A 19,898-nucleotide genomic window follows, 5' to 3' on the forward strand; every position below is an offset into this window, starting at 1 on the left:
GCCCAGACTGCTGAGTTGCAGCGCGGCGCGGCCTCAGAGGAGACATGAGAGGTTGCCTTCAACACAGAACAGTTGTGGATGTAATGAAGGGAAGCTCTTGTTGCGTCGGCGGCCGCTGGACGCTTTTCTCTCATTCCTGACCTTGTGTTATTGTAACACATCCAAAACCACCCAAGCCTCTTTTTTTGTGCGTTAACTTTGGCAATGTGGTCGGGGAAAGGAAGCGCTCCTGCCTATGTGTGTGTGTGTGCGTGCTGCATGTTTGTGTGCATCCATATTTGTATGTGTTTGACCAATAGCCTTGATGTAGTGCCCTGAACTCTGACACTGGTCAATTATGCCATCCAACCGGCGTCACGTACACAAAGAGTGTACTGGCCCTTGAATGTGTCAATTTTAAAAAACCTTCGGAGCCCAAATCAGTTTCCCCTCCAACGCTCTCTGACCCCCTGTGTACTTTTCATCTTGTCTCCACCCAGTCGCTACACCCAGAGGACCACACTAGAGCCCAGACCCGACACTTTCTAAACCACCTCGGAAACTTTCCTGGCTGCTATTCCTGCTTCTTTTGCCAAGATTCCACAGTGTGCCCTCAGTCCGCACTGCTGCCCTGTGTGTGTGTGTGTGTGTGTGTGTGTGTGTGTGTGTGTGTGTGTGTGTGTGTGTGTGTGTGTGTGTGTGTGTGTGTGTGTGTGTGTGTGTGTGTGTGTGTGTGTGTGTGTGTGTGTGTGTGTGTGTGTGTGTGTGTGTGTGTGTGTGTGTGTGTGTGTGTGAGAGGTGCAGAATATACTGCTCGCAGCTTGAATATACTACATACTGCAAAAAAGGCTTGCCACCCAGAGCCCAGAGCCCCCTATACTTTGTTATAACCTGAGTGACCATCTACAGACTTGTAAAAAAAAGCCACACTGCATCATGTCATCTCTAAGGCTCTCTTTCTGTCCTCTCTCTCTGCAGGCAACTGATGGAGAATCAGATTACTGTGATAGAGCGTGGGGCTTTCGATGACATGAAGGAGCTGGAGAGACTGTGAGTATACCACCCAGGGTGACAAGAAATAACACATCTTTATTTGTTCTCTAAAAACGTGAACTTCAAATGAAAATCCCACCCTTCTGCTGATCCCTGTTCAGTTATTTATTGCTTTGTGTGCAACAAGCCTAAAAGGAAGACCCTGACCGTAGAAAGGGTGAATCAAGTGTGAGGCACTTCCCTGTTATTCCATTGTGGTAGGAGGGTGCAGTGTTGGCTCAGAGTATTTTTTATTAGCTTGGCCTGACAGGAATGCCCTCAGTGGGAAGTGTGGTCTTTGGAGGCCTCCCACCGCAGACCCCGGCTCATCTGGACAGCACCGGGACTCCTCGGCAGCGTGTAAACCGGCCGGGAAAACACACAGACAAACACCGTCGACCACACCTCAACCAGCTCATTTGCAAATCAATAGTGCTGCCCACATGGAAACCTGCGCAGCAGATGATTTTATGGATACATGCTGTCATGCGCACACACAGTGGTTAACTTATAAAAGACTTTCCCCTGATGTGAAACCCACATTAACAATTTACATTACCAGACTCGAGGCCACGTACAACTTGCCTTCCCTCCTCCATATTAAACCGAGCCCAAACATCGGGCAGACAGAACCATGTGCCAGACCAATGTGGAGGCCCGTTTCTCTGATGTTCAAAAGCCACTAACCCAACAGCAGGTACAGCTTGGTGTGAACGGAGCAGAGGCAGACCATTAATGACCATTAAGCACTAAATCTCCACCTCAGCTGGCCAAGCACTCTTCCTAGTGTATACAGTGAGTGGCACCGGTCCCAACATCTGTCTGAACGTGTCTGAAGGCATGGCAGCGACCTGCTGTACAGATTTGCAGCCTCTCCGTGCCACAGCCACTGCGCTCACTCCAACGTGCCTCCAATGGGCCATTCAGAGGGAAGAGAGCTGTGGTTTCCAACAGATTAGCAACAGTCTGTTCCTCATTGACTTAATTGTTGTATTTGCATAAAAGCCTGCCAGTCTTGGACGTTAGTTGTTTGACACGGAGTCTACTGCCAGCAACCATTCCTGTCGGTGCTTCCTTGGGCTTGAACGGGCTCATCCATTCCTCTTAATTTTATTCGGAAACATCTTGTTTTGATGGTTTGTCCTTGATAAAGATCTGTTCATGTTCACATAAGTGCTGTATGAAATTCATTGGGAATGTTGCCGTCCCATTGCTCTGGGAAAGCCGGGAGAGCACCGAATCCAACCATGGGCGCAGCATTGTAATTTAACTGTGCGGAGATAATTTACTGCGCTGTCTCTCACCAGCAGTTTAATTCCCCTGAACTTTCGGTCGGATATTTATGTGACATTCAGAGCTCACTGAAACACAATAGCCTGTGGCTAAGCCGATTCTACGGCAGCGAGCAGAAATTATTCACAGCCTACACACTCAGGGCAACACATGCACAGACACACACGCACTCAAACTCACTGGTTGATCATATGTTTTCTCTGCCGCAGGCGGCTGAACCGTAATCAACTGCAGCAGCTTCCTGAGTTGCTGTTTCAGAAGAACCCTGCCCTGTCTCGACTGTAAGTTCCCTTTTTTTATATTTCAATTGAGCACACACTCACTTTTTCTTGTTTGTCAGTATACACACACATACCATCTTTCTTTGTCTTTTCTTTATCATGCAAGCCATTGTTGTTGCACAGAGGTTTTATGTACAGCAATATACTGCACAGCGTGGTTTCAATATGTTCAATGACGGTTGGATTTGCTTTGCTTTAAACATAATTAAAGGACAATTTAGATTCAATTACACTTGCTGGAAGGTCATCAGACCTCATTAACATTCAGACTTATTAGGTGAAGCATACCCTGGGGTTTCCACTGCACTGTCTGTGTGTTAGACATTATGAACTGGGAGAGTGGAAATCTTGAGTTTTTTGCACATTGTTGGGCCTCGGTGCCAGGTCATCTGCAGTTTCTCTGTGCTCGGCTGTCTCTGACAGAATCCGCTGTTGACAGGGAGCTGGTGTAACACTGGGATTTGAACTCATGGACGCATTAGACCTTAAACTCTGTTCCAGGTGAAAGGACGGCTGTGTCACTTAATGAGGTCGTTTTATGTCACTGGAGAAGTCCCAAAGCTCACTCTGCCAATGGACTCAAATACCTCCATCCTATGAATGAAATGTGTCATCGCAGTCTTCATTTGGTTTCCACTTGTTGAGGCCTGTCCCATGCTTTCACACACCCACGCATCCGTACACTCGCGCACCCAATGCAGTGAGACAATCCCACAGCAATGCTTAACTTTTATTCCCATCTGCAACAAGGCTCAGTGTTTTTTTTCTTTCCCCTGCTTCAGAATAATCAGTGTCCCTGTTTCTAGCTGATCATTCCAGCTCCCATTATTTCAGTTCAGATTACCTGAAGCATCTGGGAATAATGAAACAGTGGGACATGGAAAAATCATTTCCCTCCCTTCTATCCACATAGTGGTGCTGCTAACCCGTGATCCCCGGCCTCAGCCCTCCATCCGTTCATCTCGCGTTTGATGTTTAACACCATCTTGAATCTATCTGTCACTACTTCCTCGCAGCTATCTCCCCATGTCACCTATCATTACGGCAAAACCAACCTGTGGGGGCCTTTGGGGCAGAGCCTCACCCTTTGGGGGCAAGGCTGGCCTGCTTGTGGCTCGCTAACACTGAGCAGCACCGGGTCGTCTGTCTGGCTGGAACAGACGCAGAGCAGACCGAGGCCTTCCAGACCAGTGGATGGCCTTGAACAAGCGTGATTAGTCCATCTGGAGCGGTGAGCTCTGCCAACAGCCAGAGGATTGTGCTAGCGCAGCTCCCCTGTTTCATCCAATCGACCTACATGCTCATTATTCTAAACCTAGCGCTGGCTTTGCTGCCATGTTCTGCAGAATGAGACTTTGTTTAACATCGCTTAATCGATTCACTATGTGTCTCTGTATAAACTCATTTGTTCTGTATCCTTGGTTGGATGAAAGAGGGCTGTAATCGACCTTGAAGCTTCTCAGGTGTGAACGTGCCTTACATTCCTTTCGCAGTAAAAACAAATGTACGACCCGCGGAATTGAAGATAATATCGTCTTTATGGTGTCAATATGTTTGGCTGACAGGAAGACGTCTTGCTTGTTAAAAAAAGAGGTCTCGTAGCGTGGGATCAGGATCAGCAGTAGAAGACAAAGGTGTTTTTTTTTCTCAATGTGCTTCTTAACTCCTGAGTGGTGCGTCTGGGCCACACCGTGAGTTCTGGTTCCAGGCTGATGTGGTTAGATTTCAGGCTTGCCTCGCTCCCGCCAGCAGTTTTTAATGGACTTAAAAGGTTCTCGGCTCCCACGGGACGACTTGCGCCGCTATTTCATTTCTGCATTTGTGCGAGTGTGTGTGAGGATGAGCGAGAGAGAGAGAGTCAATGGTTGAATGTGTGTATTTCTCTCTCTCTGTGTGTGTGTGTGTGTGTGTGTGTGTGTGTGTGTGTGTGTGTGTGTGTGTGTGTGTGTGTGTGTGTGTGTGTGTGTGTGTGTGTGTGTGTGTGTGTGTGTGTGTGTGTGTGTGTGTGTGTGTGTGTGTGTGTGTGTGTGTGTGTGTGTGTCTTTACACTTGCTCAAAGTGCTCACCGGGGCTTGTTAGTGTCTGCCTTTATGATCCTAACAAGAGAGGTTAATGTGAAACCCCGCTACCCTCAGGTGGAGCACTAACCCAGATGGTTTCTCTTCTCATGGACGCAGGATTAGTTGTTCTTACTTTCCTCTTACCCTCTTCTTTCCTCCGCTCTGCTCTTTTCGTTTTTCTCGTTCGGATTCTGGGGTCGGGGTTTGAGGAAAAGCCTGTACAACAAAGTGGCTATTTGTCTTCGACGTCCCGCTGAGAGGACAAACAGAAAGAGGGACGCAGGGGATAGGGCAGGGAGGGATAGCAGATGAGATCGCTGCTCTCATTAAACTTTAGAGGAAAAGCTAGCAGGGTTAATAAAAGGCCGTCAGTTAAATGAGCAGTGAACTGGGTGGGGGTTTTTTGTGGGGAGTTTTTAAAGACTTGACTCCCATGCAGTCATCAAGCTAACGGGGTAATGAGTTTTCACTACAAAGGGAAGATGGAGAATTAATGCAAGTGTTTTTTGCTGGAATGTAGATTTTGAAAAATGGTTTACTTTTTCAGTGGGCTCTACTTAAAACAAAGAACAAATTCATGATTACAAATTATTACTTTTTGACTCCCAAAAGCTTGGACCTAAGTTAAATGCCATTTGTTTCATGTACAAAATAGAGAGGTGGTGCAAGTACGTTTTACTGCTTTGTGCTTCGGGAGCTCTTTATCTCCACCGCTCCTCCGACTCTTCCCATGCCTGAGAGATACCAGAGACACTGATGCATGAGCGGCAGAGGAGAGATAATTGGAATTGATTAGAGATGATTAGAGATTGTTAGAGTTAGTTAAAGCCGCCTGTGATGGATGGCGCTGACGAGACGGTATGGGAACAGCGGCGCAGAGGTGAGAGGCGCGGCGCAGAACCCTCGGTGAACAATAACAGTGAAAATAGAGTTGCATTCATCACTGTTAACGACCTGTTGCCCCCCAGCCCACCACCCCTTGACTTCTCCTCATCCCATTTCCACTGCACTTCAGATCTGTAATCTACTCATCCATGTCTGTAATTAGTGTATTTTCGCAGTGGGGGAGCGGGAGGAAGGAAGGACAGCAGGATGGTGAAAAAAAAAAAAAGAAGGGGGATAGGTGAGCGGAGTCGGAGGAGTGCAGAGCCTGATAGCTGGCCCCGGGGGAATAGCATCTGGTTTGTGCGCAGGGTGGGGGGTTTGGGGGGGCGTGGGGGAGACAAACGGGGGTGTTCTGCGGTTTTTGATTACCGCGTTGCTTGTTGCTGCCACAAACGAATGCCGGCAACAGCAGAGGTTTGTTTGAAAGGGGTGCTTCTTTCATTGACGGCTAATGTGCAGTATTACGTGGTGGGGTGAGGGGGCGGACAGGAGAGGTCTTCCCTTGTGTGTCTCCCAGGGAGGTGAGGGAGGAGGGGAGGGTGTGGCGGTACCTGCTCTACAGGGAACCTGGGGGAATCCTGGCAAACGACTGGAGAGGAGGGGTCTCTCATGCTTCCCAGCATCTTTCATTTTGTTGCCACTGCTTGACGACGGCTTTGCCAATATACACAAACTTTGATCGCATACACTGAAATACTGGCTGGGTGACATACATGCACACACACACACGAGCGGGAAAATGTAAATAACACTAATTAGACACAAACACACAGAGAAAAAAACACTATAATTACATCTCTGTGTGCTAATGTGAAGATGGCAGGCATGCACAAGGGATTTCGCTCTTTATATGGCTCTGACTGTAGATAAAAGAGCGGCCCCGGCTATGTGTTGATGCGGAGCTGCCTGTTCTGTGTTTGTGTTGGCGAGATGCTGCTTTCTGTTTGTTGATTGCTTGATGCTCAGGGAACGGTAGCTCAGTGTGTGTGTGTGTGTGTGTGGGTGTGTGGGTGTGTGGGTGCGTGGGTGCGTGCGTGCGTGTGAGGGGGGGGGTTGGTGAAGGAGATTTAGAATAGATAAAATGCGCTATCATTAAACCTATAAATCATCTCACTGTCATCCCACTTGCTTTGGACTTAGACACTGCTCAATATACAGTATTTACCCCGTATTGGCTTGTAAACTCAATCGGGTGTTCCGAGGCTTTTGTGCTGCAAACCAAGCAATTGCACTCTTTCAACTTTTTGACTTTTGTGTATGACTGTGAATGTGTTTTTTTCCCCCCCACGACCATTCTCAAGTTGGTTTAATACTGTGTGTGTGTGTGCGCGCGTGTGTGTGTGTGTGTGTGTGCGCGTGTGTGTGTGTGTGCGTGTGTGTGTGTGTGTGTGTGTGTGTGTGCGTCTGGCAGGCTGTTAATGGTCCGGGCTGGTCTTGTCGTTTCCTTCCCTTTTGTCTGTGCTGATGAATGACCTGCATCGACGTGCTAGGTCTCTCTCTCTCTCTCTCTCTCTCTCTCTCTCTCTCTCTCTCTCTCTCTCTCTCTCTCAGAGGACCGTTTGGGCCCCCGCTTGGCAGCAGTCCCCATGGCAACCCGTCTTCATTAGGAGGTTTCTGTGCCATCGATGGCAGACATTCTGATTTCTTGACTGTGGTTTGTCTGACACTAAGTAAACACTGACAGCAAAGAGCTCAGTGAGTAAAGTTAACTTTAGTGCACAGTGAAGGATACAAAATACCTGCGTGCATCAGAGAGCTTGGCTGCTTTAAGCGGTATCTACCCTCAAACTAAAATAAATATAACAGCAACATCTCCCTTACAAGTTTTTAGAGGGTATATCTTTGGTAGATCTGAAAACTGGTCTCAGTGATATCTATGTATTACGTAAAGTAATAGGTAGAATTGTTATTTTCAAATGCTCCACCACAAACAAAACTAAATTCTCTTAATTCCTCATACAGCAGTGAGAAAAAAGAGCGCTCTTTAAATTCTAACTTTTTAGATTCAGTGCTAAAGCTTAGGTTTTGGCAGAAGTAGGGAATACCTAACCTGGCTGCCAACCTAACAAATCCCAAGCCAGGCCTCAACTCCTTGCCCCTGCCCCTCTTTCCTGCCCCTGTCCTCGTCAGCTGGTAAAAGTGGCTTTTATGGCTTGTCACTGTTTTCTTTACGAGTCGGACTGTGTGTGAGACAGAAATGCAGACCAAACCATGTGAGGAGAGCGGAAGCCAAAAGGGGGTAATTTAAAAACCACTCCGCCATCTGAAATATTCACAACCACAGCACAATGGCAGCGAGAGAGGAGGAAGAAAGAGAGGACAAAAGGAAGGAGATTGAGAGAGCAAGCTGGTCAGCAGTGCAAAACGAGAGGAGCAAGGACGCGGCGCAAGCAGGGGGGAAACGGCGGTGTTTATATTTACTAACGATTCTGTCCTTCCTCATGAATAATTGAGCAGATGGATTGAGGCTTGTTAAATATTCACACTAAAGCGCTGGGACATCAGTGCTGTTTTGTGTGTGTGTGTGTGTTTGTGTCTGTGTCCAGCGTCTGGTACACACTGCTCTACATACCCGCTCGTACCGGACCTGATGCTCTAAATAATCGCACAAGTAAACACACTCACACACAAGTTCTTCTGCAATGACCGTCCCAATCATACACATGTGCGCATTCTCGTGTGTGCGTGCGTGTGTATGTGCGTGTGTGTGTGTGTCAGTGCGTGTGTGTGTCAGTGTGTGCAAGCGCATGTACGTCCTCACATTGGGGACTGGCCCGGTCATTATGAATTGATATAGCATGAATAAGACATCACAGTGTGGTCTAGATCCGTCATGAGTATACACACACAGGGACTTCAGTCGCGGAGCTGCCAAAGAAGGAGGCCCCCTCTTACTCCTTTCTGCGCCGCTGCTGACAGTTAGCCTCTGTGACTGCTGGCTTCCGCCAGATTGGAACTGACACGCCGGAGAAAAGGCTGCCCTTATGTCCTCACACACATGTACGTGCAAACACACATATTACGTACACTTACTCCGTGGAATATCGGAGCAGCGGCTCGTGGAATGCTGCTCTGTCCCAGCCAGGAATAAGCTGTATAGATGGGCTATCCTGCTTGCGCGCGCGCGTGTGAACACATGCTAAGTAGACATGTGTGTTCATAATGGCTCTAGTGAAGCAGCATGGAATATGAGGGTTTAGCCATCAGAATGAGAAACCCAGCTCGTTCATCATAGCCATAATAGAGTCCAATCTCCCTGCATGCGATAGGTGTTTCCCCCACTCAGCACATCTGTCCATCTCCTTACCGTTCGGTTCGAGATCTGGGGTTTCGATCAACACTATCTGCTCAGCATCATCATGAGGATGTGTGTGTGTGTAGAGCTTAGCAGGACGACATCTCGTGTCATCTGTAGTTATGAGCTGTGAGGGTCTGGATGGGAGCTCTGCGTCGGAAATAGCCCAAGCAGACCCAAACACAGCCTCTCATCCCATGGACGGGGAGGGGAGAGGGAGAGCAGGGTCCAAACCCTCTCACCAACATCCTCCTGAGCAGGAAGAAGCCGGAAACCTCCCACACATGCGCATGTGTTGCCCAGCGCACATACCCAGCAAACCCACACGCGTACAGTAAATTATTGTTCCAGCCCTATCTGTGGCATCGGGCTCCGTCTCAGATTCTGAGATTTAAAAAGAACAAACAAACAAAGTGCAGAGCAAATTAGGCCTCCACCCACACACACACTTGCAATCACACAAAAGCCACTGCACACACACTTTACCAACCTCCTGTTGACTTGCCGCTGTACAAACCGCTGCTCTGCACGTCTCAGACTTTTTGTTTTCTGAGCGAGGGAAAGAGACTGAGAAAGGAAGAGTTGGGAGGTGAAATGGTTAAAAAAAAAAGCGCCTCATATTTTTCTGAACAAGGTCTGATCCATTTGCTTGGGAAAAGTGTGGCGTAATGGATGGAAAGAGATTTTTGGATTTTTTTGTTGTATGTGTGTATGCAATTATAAGCTTTAGGGCGCATCCCTTTATCCCCTGGAAGGAGAGTCTTGGGTTGAACTCCTTCCTCTTCCCTGAGGCTATATTTTTCTCTCTCTCTCTCTCTCTCTCTCTCTCTCTCTCTCTCTCTCTCTCTCTCTCTCTCTCTCTCTCTCTCTCTCTCTCTCTCTCTCTCTCTCTCTCTCTCTCTCTCTCTCTCTCTCTGTGTGTGTGTGTGTGTGTGTGTGTGTGTGTGTGTGTGTGTGTGTGTGTGTGTGTGTGTGTGTGTGTGTGTGTGTGTGTGTGTGTGTGTGTGTGTGTGTGTGTGTGTGTGTGTGTGTGTGTGTGTGTGTGTGTGTGTGTGTGTGTGTGTGTGTGAGAGTGATATCTCTGGGCTCTGTCTCCTCTCTGTCTGTGGTGAGCTGGTCCATTTCTGGGGCTTTATACTCAGCACACCTCCGGGCCTTTTGTTTTTGACACTCCACAGGCTGCAGAGCTGCTGCCACATTGCAGCCCAGATTGAACACTTGGTGACCCGAGTGTTTCACTGTGTTTAAGGACGACACCTTGTGTACTTTGAGGTCGATGCGGTTAGGATGGTGCAGGGTGATGATGAGAGAAGCAAACAGTTGACAGCAGATTTGGGAGGTGTGATTCTCAGCTATAAGAAAATCTTTGTATAAGCAAAGTGAACAAGGCAACTTTCGTCTTCTTGCAACTCTAGTTGCGATGCATGCCGCCGCCCCCGTCCCACAGCTACAGCAGAGCTGCTAGTTGGTGCTTTTGGCCTTCGGTTATGCCAGGAAGCTTCCATGCATTATACTGTGTATCTTTTATGCTTAATATACAGATCTTGATTACTTGTTAGATTTGCAAATTAAACCTGGGATTCAGACAGACGACTCTGGATGCGTTTGGTTTTGTGCGAAGCTAAAATGTGTTCAAAAAAGGAAATAAGCATTTTCAAAGTGAAATAAGTTCAATGTTACTTGCGAATAGATCACTCATAAAAGTGCTGTCAAAAGTCTAACGTATATAGCTACCAACACCCCAATTCATCGTTATAGAAGTTTTGTATTTCCATTGGTATCTCGAGCTGTATGAACTGCGAAAGACATCTGGAAACTTGAGACTGGACATTTTGGTTCTGTTCACGTATGAAGAACGCAGCAGGAGATTGTCCATGTCAGACGCGTTGACAACAGCAGAAAAGTCCCAGAACATTCAGGCGAGGGTTTGGCGCCTGTAGAGCACTCACTCGCCATGAATCTTCTGGAGATTTTCCTGCTGTATTCTCACATGGGCACAACCAAATCAGATATTTTTACAAGGGGACATTTTTACAGGAGATGTTCTGGAAAATGTGCTGAGCTGCATATTTGCATTCTCCGATACAAACCCTCCGGAAAAGTTCTGGAAACTTTCCACACTTCAGTGCATGTCTGAATTTAGCTTTCAGACATGCACTGAGGTCATACTAACATGGGGATACTATTAATTCCCATGATAGTATTTCTCATGTACTACTTCAAAGCACTGGTCTGCCAAAACAATACAAAATCAGACAGGACCAAATATTACTTTACACGTGTCAAGATTTTCATAGTTTTTGCAAGAAATTCACCACAATCCAAGTGAGTGCAAAAAATATGATTAATCTATAAACACTGATCACAGTGCATTAGTGCAAGTAGCATTATGTTACTTTTTCATTTTCCTCCAGAAAAGTAAAGTGACCTCCAGACGCCCTGTCAGATTGGCTTTCAAATAAACAGCTGTTTCTCTGAATCATGTGAACACTTAAATCAACTCGTTTACTCATGCCGGGTTATGAGTTATGTGTACATGTAAACATACTCAGTGTGACGAATGGGGTAAAAGGAAAACAGGCACAGCACCTGGAAAACAAATTTTAAACACTCATCTATTACAACTTTTTTTTTTAATCTTGAATGTGACCAGGACGTTATGCCTTTCTGCTCTGCACTCTCTCCACTGCTACCTTCTCAATAAACAAAAGTCACTGGTTGGCTCAGGTTAGTGGGCCGACCACATTGAGTAGAGCAGGGTCAGTGAGCATTGCAAAAACTGAATTCCAGTACAAACGGTCTATCTTTTTCCAATATTGGGTTCCTTTTGCAATACCCTCCTGCTGGTATCGCAGCATGACGCAGTAATCTCATTAGCCCCACAGTGTATGTTGATGCCTACTGCGGAGATATATTTTGGTGAGAAACAGTGTGCTGTTCCATTGCGGGGGGTGTCTTTCCTTCTTAGCTTTGTATACAGTATAACAGGAAATCGCTGGGGGATGGAATCGATTCGTCTTCCCCCGCTGTTTTGACTAGGAATACACACACACACACACACACACACACACACACACACACACATTTGCACCACCCAAACAAAGCTTCAAGAAATTATACATCTAATGTGTGTGTGTGTGTGTGTGTGTGTGTGTGTGTGTGTGTGTGTGTGTGTGTGTGTGTGTGTGTGTGTGTGTGTGTGTGTGTGTGTGTGTGTGTGTGTGTGTGTGTGTGTTTACCTGTTGTGCACTGTAAAGGGAGCAGGGCCTGCAGTCACACCAATCTGACACCTCAGAGGTGAGCAAAGAGGAGGAGAGGGGCACTGAGTATTGGGAAGGAGGGCGGAAGAAACCACAGTTGAAAAGAGATAGGATGCAAGAGAGGAGAGCGGGGAAAGATAAATCAAAGTGGGGCGAGAAGAAAAGAATAGAGAAAATATTTTGTAATAATTTCAGCCCATAGAAAACGTATTCTACATTTGAAAGTGGATTTATTCCCTTGTGAAGATTCAAATTTGTTTATAATAGTTTAAATTATCCTCCTCCGAACTCCAGTCTAGTGCTGTAATTCCATCAAGTAAATATATGGGGAATGAGTTGAATAGAGGGTAAAATGATTTAAAGGGGCGACGGAGGTACCTGAAAGTGACAGGCAGTGCCTGTGAAGCAATAAAGAGCGTGGGGACGGAGTAAGTGAGGATGGCAGATAAAGGACGAGAAAGGGAACGAGGCAGGGAGAAGACAGATTGGCCTTTGAAAGGATTTTCATCTCTTCTCATCTATGTGACCGTGCTGGGAGACAGAGAAGGGAGCTAGGGGCACCTGCAGTGGAGCATTAGCCAAAAGCCCCATTATCACTTCAAAGCTGGACTCTGCTGGAGGAGGCCCCTGTGACACTGGGGCCCTATATGGAGGATGAAACACTGCACAGAGATAGAAGCAAAAAGCCTCCTCCCTCTTTCAACTCTCCCCGTTTTCCCTCTATCATCCCCCAGGGCCCTTTTTCTGTACCTCACTTCCTCTCTGTCATCTACCTTGTCCTACCTTCCTTATCGCGTCCCTTTCCTCCCCACCCCCCTCCATTACTTCCTCCCAGTGCGTCTTATCTGTATCTTTAACACCTGGATGCCTGAATGGCAAGCCCTATATGAGATCTCTTTCTATGCTTCTTCCCTTCCTGGCTGAATTTCTCCATCCTCCCTGGCTTATATAAAAGGCCCTGGGACTGGAGTACCTGATGAGCCCCAGGCTGTGGTAATGAGCTTTTGGGCCCTTTCATGTGGAGATCAAGCCGATGGCTGGAGGGGGTGTTGTTGGTGCCGGCCTTAGTGGAGTGGATATTACCACCACTGGACTGTGGCTCGTGGAATAGATGAGTAGTAGGTCAACCTGAGCCCAGACCTAATGCAGACGGTTCCCATGAAGTCAAAGGTTTCACAGCCAGACACAGAGACACACAGCGCGGTCAAAGAAATCTTGATTAGTCGGTGAGTGAAAGCATTACTCTGTGCAATACATTATCACAGAGACCTTTGCTGATATTTGCAGGCCACCGGAGGTCAGATGCTTTAAGCCGGACAACAGTCGAGGCCAGAAATCAATGGGAAACACACAAACCTATACAACATTTTTCTATCACTACCCTCCGCTCACTCTCCGAGAGTGTCAACACTTTGCCAAATTTGCCAGCGGAATAAATCCAGGGACAAGGACGAGGAGCAACAGAGGGGTGTTTGAACAAAGTCTTATTTGACTCCGCCCATAAGCAGCGTTGCCGCTCCTTAAATCCTTCTTTCCCACCCCTGTTAAATCTAACAGAACCAATTTATGCGTGTGTATTAATCCGTAATGCCTAGCCACACAGCGTGATTGCTCACTCCCCCTGACACCTTCATCAGGCCGGGGATTACTGTTGAACTTTGAATGGGGCCACATCACTGTTCACCTGCAGTATTTAAATGAGTGTTTATAGGTTGACACCAATTATTATTTTGAATATAGATTTATTTTGTATTTAGTTACATGTCAGAAAATAATAAGAAATTCCCTTTGCAATTTCACATAGCCCAAAGTCTTTTGTGTGTGTGTGTGTGTGTGTGTGTGTGTGTGTGTGTGTGTGTGTGTGTGTGTGTGTGTGTGTGTGTGTGTGTGTGTGTGTGTGTGTGTGTGTGTGTGTGTGTGTGTGTGTGTGTGTGTGTGTGTGTGTGTGTGTGTGTGTGTGTGTGTGGGGTACACTGCTAACAGAGGAGATATGCCCAGGTTCCACTTCATGAAGCTGTTGTAAAAGAGAGCGGGCCATTCATGGCTAACAAAGAGTTTTCACATGAATAAGCTAACAGGCTAGAGTCTGACAGTCATCCACACTTCCTCATTTTACCCATTTTATCCACTCTCTGTTTCCTCCGCTCCCACTTGCTCAACTCTTTACCATAAGTTAATCGGTAATACGTCTTACTTCTGAGTGTCAAAAAGAGACCCTTATTGCAGAAGTTATTTTCACGGTCAGAAAAACTGGAGATGTAGGCATATGAGATGGATATGTGATAAATACCTCAGAGATCATTACAGCATGGGCCAGTTATCTGGGTGGCTTTGTCTTTGTCTTTTTATAGTTTAGCTCCTAATAGTTTCTATGGCGACTGAACTGGCAGAGTGTTGTTATGCTGCACTTGGCCCCTCGGCAATCTCACCCTCATTCACCTTCCTACCTGTGCTTCTGGATATAGAAAGCTGAAAGATGGTGATACATTTGTATTAACACACTCGCTCATCCAAGGGCAGAGATGCGGAGAACTGATAAAAGTTTATTTCACAGTGCGAGTAAAGTCGAGGCTTCGGCATGTCGGTGTCAGCAGACCAATCTGTTCAATGTTCCCTTGTCGGATTGCAAGAAGTGCAGAAGTTGCCACCGTGCTGTCAGTCCTGCGATAGTCTGCGTAGCATAACAAAGATATTTTCAATGCTTGACAGACGTCTCCGCTGAACAGCAGATTACGTAATGTTTTATTTTTCCCTGCTTTCTGCTCTGCTGGCCTCCCTCATACTGTGCAGATGCGGAGGCGAGGCTGGGCTCGGAAAAAGGTAGAAGTCAGATTGTTTCGCTTTTTTTTCTTCTTCTCCAAGTTGTGAGAGTGAGCTGAGTGGAGCACAAGTGAACAGAGACATCCAGCAGAGTTAGAGAAGCACAGCCTGGTTTCCCAGGCAGGCACCCTCTTTGTGACATGGTTAAAGATGTGTCCTAACACCATTCCCATCACCCCTCATCCCCTCCTCTGCCTACCTCGGCTCCCATCCCTCCATCCCTCCCTCCTGCTCCAGAGAATAGTCTGCCCTTTGCTCAAGCCATTCCGTCTCCTTGGAGCTCATTGTTCCCTGGTTGCTAGGCGATAGCTGGGGCCTCATTTGGTCACCTTGGATACGGGGGGAGCCTGGGTATTTGGTTTGGGGTCAGGGCTGACAGAGGTGATGTGAAGGTGTGTGTGTGTGTGTGTGTGTGTGTGTGTGTGTGTGTGTGTGTGTGTGTGTGTGTGTGTGTGTGTGTGTGTGTGTGTGTGTGTGTGTGTGTGTGTGTGTGTGTGTGTGTGTGTGTGTGCATATATGTGACTACGTATATATGTGACTACGTACAAGGATGTATGCATGCATGGTTAGCCATCAAAGTGTGTGTGTGTGTGTGTGTGGGGGGGGGGGGGGGGGGGGGGGGGGGGGGTTGGTGATGGTGAGGGTCTGTGTATGCATGTGTGTATGTGTGTTTGGTTAAGGGTCAGGCGTGACAGCACCGGTACAATAGGGTGGGGTGTGACCAACCCCTCCTTCACCATTTATTAGCCTATTCAGTCACCCACTCCCCTGCTCAAAGCCAGGCTGGGCCAGGAGGCAGCCGAGCTGTCAGTCAACAGGGAGGGGGAGGTGTAGAGAGGGGATCCCAGAAAACATAATTAATGTGTAACACAAGAGCTGCCTTATTGCTCTAAAGAGGAAATTAAAGAAACAAGCAGCCACTGAAACAGCAATTACACAGTCCTGAATAGACCCCTGTCTCTGAGTCGTCAGTACAGTTTCAGGCCCTCACACCTGCTCAGGCTTTCATCTCTCACGGTCTCTCAGCCTTTCTCTCTCTCTCTCTCTCTCTCTCTCTCACACACACACTAACACACACTTTTTCTTTCCGTCCACACTTTGTGCCTCTCTCATTCTGTAAAACACACACCAGGGGAGAGCCTCTTTGTCAGCCGCCCTCCTGAATTCCAATCCTCAATCGTCAAGCTGGCCGTGGCTGGCCGGCCTTGGAGAGCCCTGGAGTGGCTTTCATGAACCTCACACGCACGCACGCGCACATGCACACACACACACACACACACACACACTAACGTACACTATTGTTGCCTATAAGCTGAAGTACTCATCGAGAGAGTGCGAGGAGTAAAATGAGCAAAACGGAGAGGGACATTTTTAGAAACAGACCTCTTATTCAAATGTGACCCATTCTCTCCTCTTTTCCTCTCTCCATTCCCCTCTTTCTCTCCCTCCCTCTGGCTCTCTCTTTTTTTTTGTTCGGTCCAGTATAGTCTGCATAGTTTGTGTGACTGTGAGGTCTGTTCGTTGATATCATTAGGCTCTGTGATGTATCGCTGAGCCCCTGAGAGCAAAACCAGCAACAAGTGTTTTTACCCCCAAATTAAAGCTTCATTAAGGATGACTCACTGTCAGTGTTATGTGTCTGTTAGTCATCACTGTGTTTTTGCTTCCTTTCTACAACTTTTTAACACGAGACAAGCCAACCTTTCCTTTGTGACAGTGCATGAGAGATGTAGGTTCCCAGCAAGAATGCAAGTACCGACAAACTTAGCATCCAGAATGGCTTTTGCAACGCAATGCAGAAAAGCCCTGTGGTATCCGTGTAGAAAAATAATTCCCTCAGGAAACGTTTTTCCTCCTACAGCGTCTGCATGTGTGTTCCAAACCCAAGTGCGGCACTAAGATCGTTGCAGTTTACCAGCTTAATTGCTGCCTTGTGTTCATGGCACTCATGACGAATCAGAAGGAATGCGGTGTCCTCACCTAAGCTGTTACTGATAGCACATATAAATAGGATCCAACATGCCCACACAGAAGGAGAAGAAGAAAGCCTGGCACCACGGAGGGCATACCTGCGCTGGGAGGCAGGGTGTGTCTGGCCTCTCAGGGTTCACCATTCTGACAAAACCGCAGTGGGAAATGCGGCAGAAAATGACTCCAGAAAATGGCATATTCACTTGGGCTCAGTGTGACATTGGGAGAGTCAGTTTTTGTGACTTCCGTGCCTCGCACAGTTTCCGGATGCGTCACTGAGGAATCATTGAGTGAGGCAGCAGAGAGATTCATATTCATGGTATTCATCAAAACAAGTTATTGAAAGTGGCCAATGCATTCATTTGAGTGGGTCGGCTGAATTCATCCGTTGGGCCGCATTGATGTGGTGTTGACCTCGGACCGCAGCGTGCACTGCTGTCAGTGTGGCTTTGTTGGTGAAGCGGTAACCTTTCTTTGTGCCCGTGTTTGGGCCAGTAACCTTGCTTTGTGTTGCTGTGTGTATCAGGGTGTAGTGTGACTCCCTTTCTCCATAAATCACTGTCAGATTCCAGTGGTACAAAACAAAAGCCCTCGCCTGAAGCTTGGATAATGGGGTTGTTCGTGTGTGTTTGTGTGTGTGTACCCGTATGTGCGCGCACACAGACTGTAGCCGTTCATTTACCAATCAGAACCGAACAGAGTTTATGAAAATTCACTGAGTGTGAGAAGCGCTTTTTTTCTTCTTCAGATGAATATTGCATGAAACAGAGCATTGGGTGACAAAACAGTCCATCGATTTCAAGGAGGAAAGGAGGGAGGGAGCGAGGGAAGGGAGGGGGAGGAAAGAGAAGGGTGAGGGAATGAGGTTGATCGCTGGTGCGTGATGGAATAAACTGCAGAATTTCTGTCACTCTGTGTGACTGTGTGTGTGTGTGTGTGTGTGTGTGTGTGTGTGTGTGTGTGTGTGTGTGTGTGTGTGTGTGTGTGTGTGTGTGTGTGTGTGTGTGTGTGTGTGTGTGTGTGTGTGTGTGTGTGTGCGTGTATGTCCCACACGGGGCTGATAAATAAATGATGTCTGAAATGAGAGCAGCTCTCCGTAGACCATCTCCACTTCATGAGAAATGCTTGTTTACAACCACGCGCGCGCACACACACGCACAGACACACACACAAGTACACGTACATGTACACACACTCACGTGCACATATCTGGCTCCTAGAGCTGACAAATATACTGTTGCTCTCCTTTCCAGGAACATACAGCATCAGTCCTGTGAGCTTCGAAGTGTGTGTTCCCACTCTCAGACCTTTGTCGCATTCCATCCATGTTGATGGTGAATGGATGGGAAGTATTACTGTGCAGGCCAAAGCAAACACACACACACACACACACACACACGCATAAACACCTACCCTGTGAAAGAAAGCTGGGGAGCATTAGTGAGCTCAGCAGAGCAAACACAGTGAGAAAGGTGGGATTTGGGAAGATTCTAATGGGAGGAAGCAGCGGGGCAGGGAGAGGATTTACCCCCGGTATCCCTGCAGGCCTGGGCACGACAGATAGATGCCCTGAGTTTTGTAACCAAACAGTGTGTGACGCTGACACACAGTTCCTGTATTTGCTCTGCGGGCTGTCCTAACATATCATTACTTCTCTCTGGAAAGGCAACTTTTTTTCCCCAGGAGAGGCAGCTGCCCACCTTCTAGACAAAACTTGACCTTTTACTTTCTCCCAGCGGTAAAACCAACCGATGCCCTTCCAGATGAGCTGTGAGTGAAAAGGAGAGGTGGTGGTGGGTGGTGATGGGGTGCTCATGAGAGAGAGAGCGAGAGAGAAAAAGAAAGGGAAGGATTCATGGGTGTCAAGGAGAGGGCAGTTGTTGCACAGAGTATTCCCACAGTCTCATTGTTTTTGGAAGATTTTCAAACATCCCATTTCTAGGCAACTGAAGCAAAGGTCAAAATGGAGGAAGGAAGAAGAGACAAGAAAGTGATGAGAGAAAGAGAGAGAAAGAGGGGGATATGGGGTGATGGTCGGGGATACAGCTTTGTAATGCTGCAATGGTTTTAATTACAGACAGAGGAATAGTCTTTTTAAATATTTAGAGTACAGATGATCTCTCTGGCTGTGTGCGTGCGTGCGTGCGTGCTTGTTTGTGCACTCATGTAAATAATCCACTGCCATGTGAGAACTATGCATATCTTGTGAACATGGCCGTGGGTGGGGAGGCATTGCATATGTTAGGTCTGAGATAAACCTGTGGATTTCCATGTGCATGCAGCAGTGCATGCGGAGAGATTCAGCACTTCTCGTTTACTGCAGAGTCACAGTTATAGCGTTAAAATGAATTGCACTGAGTGTATTTCTATGCCTTCGGGACAGTTTCATTATTACAATGAATTAATAACAATGATTTTAGAAAATGTATCATCCTCCTGACGGTTGGTTAGATCCTGATCATCCTAGATCAACCAAATGGTTGGTCCTTTTACTCATGCTTAGTGTTCTTTGATGAGATTTTCCTGATATTTATCATAATCTTTTTTTTTTAATATTTGGGTTACATTATTGTAAGGCTGCTCGTTAGAGACCGATGCACTGAGAGGTCTTCCATATTTTATCAAATGGAAAAAAGAGATTTTGCTGTAACCTTCATGTTACTCGCACTTTGGTGGCAAATGCTGGCGCCCGATGATGGGCAGAGGAAGTGACAAACAGACATAAGACTCTCTTAACAGCACTATCGTTATCTCCCAGACAGATCTCTCTTTACGCAAACTAACAGGCCATGAAAAAGCAAGGGAAAGCAGTAAAAATCAACCATAAGTGAGATGCTGTGGGAGATAAAACACGACACGGAAGACGGGCAGGAATCAAGAGGTGTGGTTTCAAGGTGCTAAGTGCTCGATCTTGACAATGTGGGTCATGCTGTGACAGACAAGTCTGAACTGCTCTCAGGGTTTCGGCTCTCTGGTTGGCTGCATCCGTCTGACTGACGTTAAGATAGAGGGGCCGTAATCT

The 19,898-nt window shown here is 47.1% G+C and overlaps 1 protein-coding gene across 5 annotated transcripts in view; it reads left to right on the top strand.

Moving 5' to 3' along the window:
* Window positions 1-19,898, top strand: part of slit1a (slit homolog 1a (Drosophila)) — an 88,283-nt gene that overhangs the window by 14,697 nt on the left and 53,688 nt on the right. For all 5 annotated transcript variants that reach the window (XM_035605215.2, XM_035605216.2, XM_035605217.2 and 2 more), the window contains exons 4-5: window positions 958-1,029; window positions 2,514-2,585. In XM_035605215.2, the coding sequence (XP_035461108.2) occupies window positions 958-1,029; window positions 2,514-2,585 (144 nt within the window). The remainder of the gene's footprint in view (window positions 1-957; window positions 1,030-2,513; window positions 2,586-19,898) is intronic.

The sequence above is a fragment of the Scophthalmus maximus genome, chromosome 10 (genome assembly GCF_022379125.1).
Source record: "Scophthalmus maximus strain ysfricsl-2021 chromosome 10, ASM2237912v1, whole genome shotgun sequence".
NCBI lineage: Eukaryota > Metazoa > Chordata > Actinopteri > Pleuronectiformes > Scophthalmidae > Scophthalmus > Scophthalmus maximus.